Genomic DNA, 9,316 nt, shown 5'->3' with positions numbered 1-9,316 from the left:
AAAACAAAGCCTCATTGGTTGGGCTGCTTAGTTTTTCTTGTGATATTCTTAATTTAATTTTTTTTTTTTATTACTTCCTCAACTCAGATTCAAGCTTGAGACCTCACATATACCAAGCAAGTGCTCTCTATCAACTGAGTAAAAGAGTTAACTCATCAAATGAGTAAAATAGTTAACTCACAAGAACTTGCTAGTAGTGCACTCTATTTTTCAACAAATCAAACTGCCACAGTATCAGTGATTCTATAAATTTTTACTGGTTTCATAGAGACAGCCACTGTAAACACAAAAGTAAAGAAGTAAAAGTAACCTCACAACATTGTCTCTTACCTTTCAAACGAGCTGTTTTATCTATCCAACTGCCAATAGGAGCACCACAAATAATTATGGCTAAACTTGCTGTAAAGCCATAAATTGCTGCCAGTCTAAGAGATTCTGGATAAAGCTTTATGAAGTACAAGCCAACAGCAAAGGACCACATACGATCTCCCTGATAGAAAACACGAGTCATCAATAAATTTCTGTATTTTAATTAAAAGAAATATTAATGAAAAGTTAAAACTGAACAGTAAAAACATATCTAATTATATACTCATGTCAAGTACTAAATGATGGTCATAACCCTACTAAAACTTTAAACATTAGTGACTGAGGTTGAAGTATTCCCAATATTTCAAATATTATAAAATATGCAAATTAGACTTCTGTAATAAAATGTGGCTAATTTTAGTAGTATTTCAATTCATAAAACATACACATTATAATTCCATTTGATTTTTCCCCATGTAACTGGTTTCTATGTTTATTAAGAATAGGATATTTAAAATGAAGTTCTTATTTTCAGTATTGGTTATGCACACCACTAACAAATGTCACTAAGATTAATGCATGAATTTACCTTATCACATCAAGAATATGTTGATTGAATAGATGGATAGTTTTTCACTGAACAATTAAATTATGGTGTTATTCTATAACTTCACACTTTTATGTGAAATATATAATCCCCAACATTAAAAATATAGCACGAAAAAAATATCAAAAATATTTAATGGACCCATCCCTAAACACCTAAATGAGATCTTGCAAAGGTCACTGATGTTCCTGAATTAAAAAATAGATGACTCAAATGCTCTATAGAACTTAGTTAACCTTAAATCACATTATTATATTATTTAAGCAAATTATATATATATTTGATTTGGCAAGCTTCTGCAAAGTGTAAAAGTAAAAAAAAACAACTAGAGAAACTATAATAGGAATGAAACACCCAGTAAAGCACAAACTTTAATGGAAGGGTTTTTGAAACTATATGTAACATTCTCATTTCTAATTCGTCCATTATATTTTGCTTAATTATTCTTACTGCATGAGTGTCTAATCTGTACAAATTTGCAGTGTGTTACAACTGTAAACTTGTTGATGCACGTGATCAGTTTGTGATTTGTGATTGTTGGTATCAGTTAATTAAAAAAGAAATTTCATAACTTCCATATTTCTTTGAATAACTATTTATTAAATAATTTTTTGTTTTTTTTTTATTTTTGAGGTTCAAAACCAGTGGATGAATAAAAACAACTGCTGTACTAAACAACAACTTAAACCAATTATTAAAATAACAACCAAGCTGATTGATGGCAGTCACTGAAGAATGACAAAACAATAAGTAGATATGTAAAAACACAGTAATTAATAAGTGAAATTGGTAACTCAAACTTTAATTAACCATAAACCAAACATATAAAATACTTTCACTAAAGTTTATTCTCAGATCAAATGTCAATGTAATTATGGTTACAGGGCCACTCCCAGAAACCAGGTTCTATTAGAAAAATACTGAGGACAAAGAAAAATTCAAGTTCCATCAAAAACATTTACAAAAAACTTGACTGAATTTCACTAGTTGTTTTATTTTTCCCATGTAAAACAAAGAAAGAAGAAGAAACACAACAAAATTTTCATTTTTTTTTTATTTATTTATTTCATTCAAAATTGCTGACTCAATTTCATGTCATCTCTCCCACATCTCCCCATCCTTCAAAATATCTCTTTGCTTTGAGATTTGGGGAATAAACATATTATGCATGCCCTTCACACAAGAGCTGACTACATGTACAGTTATCACTTTTATGCTGAAAATTTAAATCATTTATTAACTCTTTTTCGTAACCTCTGACACATAATTACAAACCTAATTATTTTTTAAAATAATAACACTATCTACAAAAATCAAACCCATAAAATATAATAAAAATGTATCCCCATATAAATAATAAACATCTCATTTAAAAAAAAAGTTCCTCTTTTCAAATTCAACAGAAAAAAAAAATAGGCATTACTGAAGATGAATGTACAGTCTACTTTCAATGTACTGTTTAGCACTAATTATGCAATTACTTATGCAACACCTGAAGTCAACATTAAAGCAACTGTTGTGTGGGCAGCAAAAATAAACAGAAAACTCCTACATGTTTTTAACTTACATTAAACTCAATAAAGATATTGATAATTCTAAGACATACTTACCCATGACGAAAGAGCTCGGCTGCAGTATAACTTAAACCTGGTTGTGTAGAAAAAACTGCATTTTCCTAAACAAGAGAAACATTTTCCTTACAAGACATAAAAATATTTATCAATAAACTTGATGTACAGATAACTGAGAAAATACCTTGGACCATTCAGAATCAACTTTAAGAAACATGCAACTTTTCTTATGTAGTCTATTTCTTTTCGAGCCATTTAAAATCAAAAACACTCTGTGTTACTGAACCATTCAGGAAACAAACACCAAACTTTACATATGTCTCAAAATCATTCTCAATTTTCAATAGATTTGTATTTTATTCTTGTAAAATGCTATTTATTATTGCCAAATTAAGTAGATCAAAGTTTATTTTTTGTGCAAACTTACAAACTTACTTCCATAGAACTTTTAAATTAAAGAAAGCTTCTTTAACACATTATCGTACTAATATTAACTTTTATTAGTATTTACTTTGAAGTAGTAATTCTGTCCTCATTGAGTAGATCTGAGCCCAAACAAGTCTTTCTTTTTCATATTATGTTAGATATGTTTACAAAATAAAAATTTTAAATATCGAAGTCAGATATCCTTGTAAAGGATAACTAGGAAGTTAAGAAGCTTAATGTGTATATGTGTGTATTATGGTGCATGTTGCAAATGCTATATCACAAGTGAGATTAATGTAACTTTAATACTTAAGAATGGGTATAAAGCAGATATTTAAAACCTCATAAGGATGGTAGTTTGTAAAATAAAGTAGTTGAAGTATTTTAATATATTTTAATTGCAAAACAAAAATGAAAAGAAATATAGATATAAACCATACTTTCAACTCATCAGTTCTTCCAGCAATCTTTCTTACAAATAATTGTAAACAAATTACTAAAACCTAAGCTAATTACTCCTTAAGCAACAAAAATTCTCTCTACAAAATTCAACTTAGAGCCATAGGAAATATTTTTAAACCTTGTTCCAACATAGATCTTTATATATATTGTTTTTCAATAGAAATAGATAACTTATGAGAAAAAAATCAACTTTCAACTTCAAGTGAAGGCTAATCACAAACTTATTATCTATGAACATATAAAAAAATCTGGTTCAATAATCATAGGACCTGAGTTCACAAGGTTTTTCTCTACAATCAATGCAGGAAAAAAAACTTACTAAACTTTTATTATAGCAGATAACAAAACCATACTTGTCACCTAATTAGACATTAATATTGTATATATATTATCCTGAAAACCAACACAAGTTCATTTAAAACTGTTCTCGTGTAAAAAGAAATATGTGAAAGATTAAAATAACTATTCCCACATTATATTATGTTTCTTAACTGATTCTGACATTGTGAAAAACAAACTTGGAAAAGACTGTCAAGATATTTCAATCCATATTTATAATACTAACAAGAACACATTCCTATGATGTCTCCCAACATATATTTCTGTCAAGTCCCCTTTAAAATATTCTTGAAACACATTTCTGTGAAGTCCCCCTGTAATACTTTCCTGCAATGTCTGCTGAAATATATTTTTGTAAAGTCCCCATTAACACACTCCTGCAGTGTCTCCTGAAATTATCCAATAAATATTCATGCTAAGATAAAAGAAATTTCATCTGATACAAGAGAATCAACCTAGTCCTTAAGATTCTTGGTAAAAGCTAAATTTTGTGATAATAAGGTAATGTGAAGAAACAGTAATGCAACACAGGACCATTATACAAACACAAATGAACAGGGGTATCAATTAACTGCCATTATTTTATTAAATTATGTTTTACAAACAACTTTTATAAAGAAAACAATGTTTTGAGAAGAATTTGCTGATGCACTGAGCATGTCAACATAATGAATGAGAAATAAATTTAACATCAGTTCTAAGATTCTGAAAATGATCTTAAGCCCACTTGTGTGATTGCTACTTCTTGATGCAATGACATCTTGTTCAAATATTGCTGTTTTAATATTTTTCTTTCAGATCCTTTTTAAATTATTTTGCTTAACAAACTTACTTATATAAGCCGTTAACTTAGTTTAAGTAGTTTCCTTCATAAATAACGAGTTTAACACTGTCTACTTCTTGCACTTTTTTCTGAACCTAGCTTTAACCATAAACTTAAGTTAAGCCTTAAGATGAGATATGGTGATACTGATAAAGATATTCCATTCTCTTAAAATATTATTCGTTGGTATAAAATCACTCAGAAGGGCTTTGTAATACTAATAGTAACCAAAGAATGTTTTTTTTAGTTACCACTTTAGTATTATTTATTTAAGTGGTATTTCAGAGAGTTTAAGTTTTTCAACGTCTGGTACAGTGGTAATGGTACTGTGATAATGATGGCATATCTCTAATTCTGTTCTTCAGAAGTTCAAAAACCATCAGCTGATGACCTAGCAACAAGGTTACTAAATACTTTTAGTTTTACAATTTTAAGGCAAAGTATCATAAAAATATATATGTTATACTAACTGATACAAATAAATGTCATAGCTATTAAACATAAGCCAAAACATACAAATACGAATTTACTCAGTTAATCACCATACTATTTAACACCGCCATGCCTTGCTTGCCCTTACAAGGCACAGTAATGATTGATAAGCAAAATCCAACAAGTCTAACAAGCCATAAACATGCAAGGGTTAAGCTTTACCGTGGTTTTTTCGCATGGATGTTTCCAGTTGCGGTATATCTCTGTCATCAGCATCGTTACTAGCATCTTCTTGTTTCTCCATATTCCAATACTTCGCACAATATATATGTATATATATACACAGAGAGAGAAAGTGGGAGAAAAAATAAAAAGATACTTTTCAAGCACCAGTAGGCAGTACTATTTCCACCTTGCTACAGAACTCGTCAGCCGCTGAGTGATGTTCATGTCGTTTATCCCCGTTATTATTGCAGTTGCACACACCTTGTTATTTCTCCAGCTTGATGCTGTTGGTTACAATAGTATCAATGTCAACACTAGGCATGGGCGACACAGGGATGATTGACTGGAGTGCCAGTTTCTTGGCCATCGTTTCAACTAAGCTAAATATATTAATAATAGCGTGTAAACATTTGCGCCAACCATTTATTTAGTTTTCCCAATGTTCTTTCATTCTATACAGTATTTTTCTTGTTGTTGATTTTTGTTTGTATGTATGTTTCTTTAATTCACAAGCAGACTTTAGTTGGGGAAGTAAACAAATATCCTTTGAAAAATGGACCTGAAAATTTCACTGGCATCAACAAGAAGTTTAATTACTTATGGATACCTTGGTGAAGAGAGGTTACTAAGGGAAACTTAAATTAATGTTCTCATATGTTTTGAAATATTTTCAACTGATCTCGTTTTTTTTTTTTGTTTTTTGTTTAGAATGGGCATCATTGCAGCAGTCGGAGATTAAATACCTATCATGTCCCAACAATGAATATATATATATATATACAGTGTCTCTTTTCTTAATTTAATTTTATGGTCAGGGCATTCCGCAAATTTGTACTTCGTACCTTCGTTATGTAACGCAGGCTTTTGATTTTTTGTTATCGACAGTGCTGGTTAGACTTTTATTACACTAACTGGCTCCCTTGTGTTAATCACACAAGAGTCCACAATATACAATAATTTCATGTCAAGAGGAAGATTTTTTATTCTGTTGCAAAGCTACACATAAGTAGAAAAAAAAGAGAAATAAAAAGAGCATTACAAAAAATTGGAAAAAACATGGTAGAAAAATTCAAAAAAATCAAAGAATAAGACAGGAGATTTAGAGAAGCTTTGGAAAAGCACAGCTGAAAACAACAACAACAAAAAAAAGAATCAATAATATGGTCGTAAGACTGATTCAAAAACAACAATGTAGTGAGAAATTTAATGGAGTATTATAATAATGTACCATCAGCTTAAATCAGTGCCAAACATTAAAGAAAAGATAAACATAACAATAAATTATAGGCTACAACAGACACTGTGGATTATGCATAGTGCTATTTTAAGTGTCATGATAATTCGATAATATTTCCTGCTGAAGCCAATGGAGTTTATGTTCAAACCTGATAAGTTTACTGTTCTACGAAGAAACATGATTTCAAAAATTCACATTGATAAGTGTGTTAAACTATACAGCGAAGCTAAATTACTTTATCTTATTCAAAATTATTCCTATGATTGAAAAGATAAAAAAATTATGCTACATGTTTACGGGATATAGTAAAAAAAAAGAGCTTTAATATATAAAGTTATTAAACCAAAAAGGTAATTCTCATTTATCTCAATATTATTTGTTTTGCAATTGAACAATATTTGCACAGCGTTCATATCAAAAATAGGAACGCTTGTCTGTTGATAATTTGGCTGAACTTTGCAAGATGAACATTGTTATATGTTAATAGCATTTTGCAAAGTATTCTATTGGATTTTAATTGTATGAAAAGGCTCAGTGAAAATAATATCCCTTTTATAACTTTATACTTATATTTGACTATCGAAATTTTCATTCAGCTCTTTACGAAGTTTTGTTCTGTTTCTTTTTTTTTTTTTGTAAATATATAATAAGATCAGTTGAGTTTGTTTCAGCTGTAAATTTCAGTTTTTAAATGCTTAAATTACATTTGTTAGTTTTAGATCATGATTTTAACCTAGTTCTAACTAAATCAATTGTTAATGTTGTATGTTTGATTCATTTTTGTGTAAATAATATTTTGTTTTAGTTTAGTTTTGTTTTTATCAATAAAACACCCGTGTTTCTCAGTACAAACAATTATAAACTTTCATATCACAACCAGAATCTGTTTTGTCTTGTTTGTTTTTAACTCTTGGCGTATTTTCTTTCTGTGAAAATTTTGAAGTACTTAGTTCTTATCTAGTATACAGTACAATTTATTTACTTAACTTTTATTCGTCTACATTATAAAGTACACTCTACTTACTTATATTTAGTTCTTGTACGGCGCACAGTACAATTTATTTCTTTAAATTTAGTTTCTCTACAGCATACAGTACAAATATTTACTTAACTTTTCTTCTACAGTATACAGTATAATATATTTTCTTATATTTAGTACTTTTAAGTTGTAATACAGTACATAGTACAACCCAGTTCTTTAAATTCAGTTCTTCTGCTAAATACTTTTACAGTCTGAAAAAAAAGTAGCATAGAAATAAGTATCAAATTAACTGATACTAAATAAACTTAAACTGTCATAGCTATTAAAAATAAACCAAGATGTACAATAACGAATTTTCTTAATTAGTCTAAATCCCACCAGTATGTACTACAAATTCTGAAAAACAACAAAATTTTTATTATGACAGTAACCTGTATTAAAACAGTATTCTTAAGCAGTAGAATTCAAGCAGCGAAGTGAGCATTCGGCTTGTGTTCAGTAGAGTGTATATCTCTTGATGAAGCCGTCATGTGAAACGTTGAAGAAACAGATAATTTTCACTGGATACTGGCCGTTTCTCTTCAATAAACAATATTGTTAACCATTAGTCGATTTACAAATAAGCCCGTTAAGAAGTACGCGCTTGAATCAATTATCTATTTTCTTTCTTTTTGATACTGTTATATTGGACAGTGGTATGTTTATGGACTTACATCGCTAAAATCCGGGGTTCGATTCCTTGCGGTAAACACAGCGGATAGCCCAATGTGACTTTGGTCTAAAAACAAACATACTGTTGCGTCAGCGAGGTCACGTGACTAGTATCACGCCACGTCCTTCTCGAACCTTCGTGAATTGTCGGGAGACTACTAGATTAGGAGTAGTTTGGTATATATATATAAGACGGTCACAGCGTGACGGAGGTAATGAGTAATTGAATGTATGCGGAGAATATTGTTGGCCACGTGAGACGTGAGTTATAGCGTTTGTTATAGACGACTGTTGAAATTAAGTGTATCGTAAAGTTGTATTCGGAAAGAATAAACCAGTTTTATTTAAGAAAGGACTTGTGTCGCTAAAGTTTAGTCGGAAAGAATTTACGGAAAATTAATTAACAAACGGAGACGTAACAATACAATTGATCTATTCTATTGACAATATTTTTGAATTGTGATATTGTGACTTAAGTTACTCCTTAATTAAATGTATTTTTTTTTCTTTAACTTCAACACCCACTTTTGCATTAGATTCACTGCAAAGATGGTTCATTAATTACGATTATTTTCAATAAACTCACCTTAATATCTGTTTGTTTACCTTCCCCATGCCAAACGTCATGTGATCATTAGTTACCTTCAAACAAGTAGAATCAAGAAACTTTTACTATTCAGAAATATATAAAAGAAGCTGAATAAAATTGGAGTTTCTACCTGTGTGACTGAAAAATCGAATAGGTTGGTAAAAAATTTTAAGTTGAATCTTCTCTTAACCTTCCTTAGCACTATGGGGAATTTTTCTTTAAAAATTGTTTCTGGGAGAGAGGAGGAAGATAAGGATTATATTTGGTGACTCATGTGGCATTCAAAGGCCGAAGGCGAAGAAGCATGTCTATAAACATGGTCTGGTTGTATTCTCTCATACTTTTTCACAACTATGTCCAAAAATTGTACAGTTTTAAAGGTTCCTAGCTTTTTCATGTCAAAAAGTATTATGTAGAAATAAAACACTCATATTTGCAAAAATAAAAAATAAAAAAAATATGAGAGATTAAATTTAAGGGGAAGCTGTCCCCTGTCCTAGGGAAAGAAAATATCTGGCACTATAGTTAAACAAGAGGAGCTATATATAAATGTAGATTGAATGCTGAATATAATGCTAAAATCTGTTGCGTCAGCGAGTCACA

At 29.9% G+C, this 9,316-nt stretch overlaps 1 protein-coding gene across 1 annotated transcript in view; it reads right to left on the bottom strand.

Moving 5' to 3' along the window:
• The window catches only part of LOC106457823 (solute carrier family 40 member 1-like), a 24,047-nt gene extending 18,623 nt beyond the window's left edge, over positions 1 to 5,424 (bottom strand). The window contains exons 1-3 of the mRNA XM_013917274.2: positions 5,192 to 5,424; positions 2,527 to 2,591; positions 331 to 490 (exon numbers count right to left, since the gene is read on the bottom strand). Coding sequence (XP_013772728.2) covers positions 331 to 490; positions 2,527 to 2,591; positions 5,192 to 5,273 — 307 coding nt within the window. The 5' untranslated portion in view covers positions 5,274 to 5,424. The remainder of the gene's footprint in view (positions 1 to 330; positions 491 to 2,526; positions 2,592 to 5,191) is intronic.
• Between the last annotated feature and the right edge of the window lie 3,892 nt (positions 5,425 to 9,316).

Source organism: Limulus polyphemus, unplaced genomic scaffold, assembly GCF_000517525.1.
Source record: "Limulus polyphemus unplaced genomic scaffold, Limulus_polyphemus-2.1.2 Scaffold378, whole genome shotgun sequence".
NCBI classification, from domain to species: Eukaryota; Metazoa; Arthropoda; class Merostomata; order Xiphosura; family Limulidae; genus Limulus; species Limulus polyphemus.
Note: the sequence above shows the minus strand (reverse complement) of the source record. Positions and strands in the feature narration are given on the sequence as shown.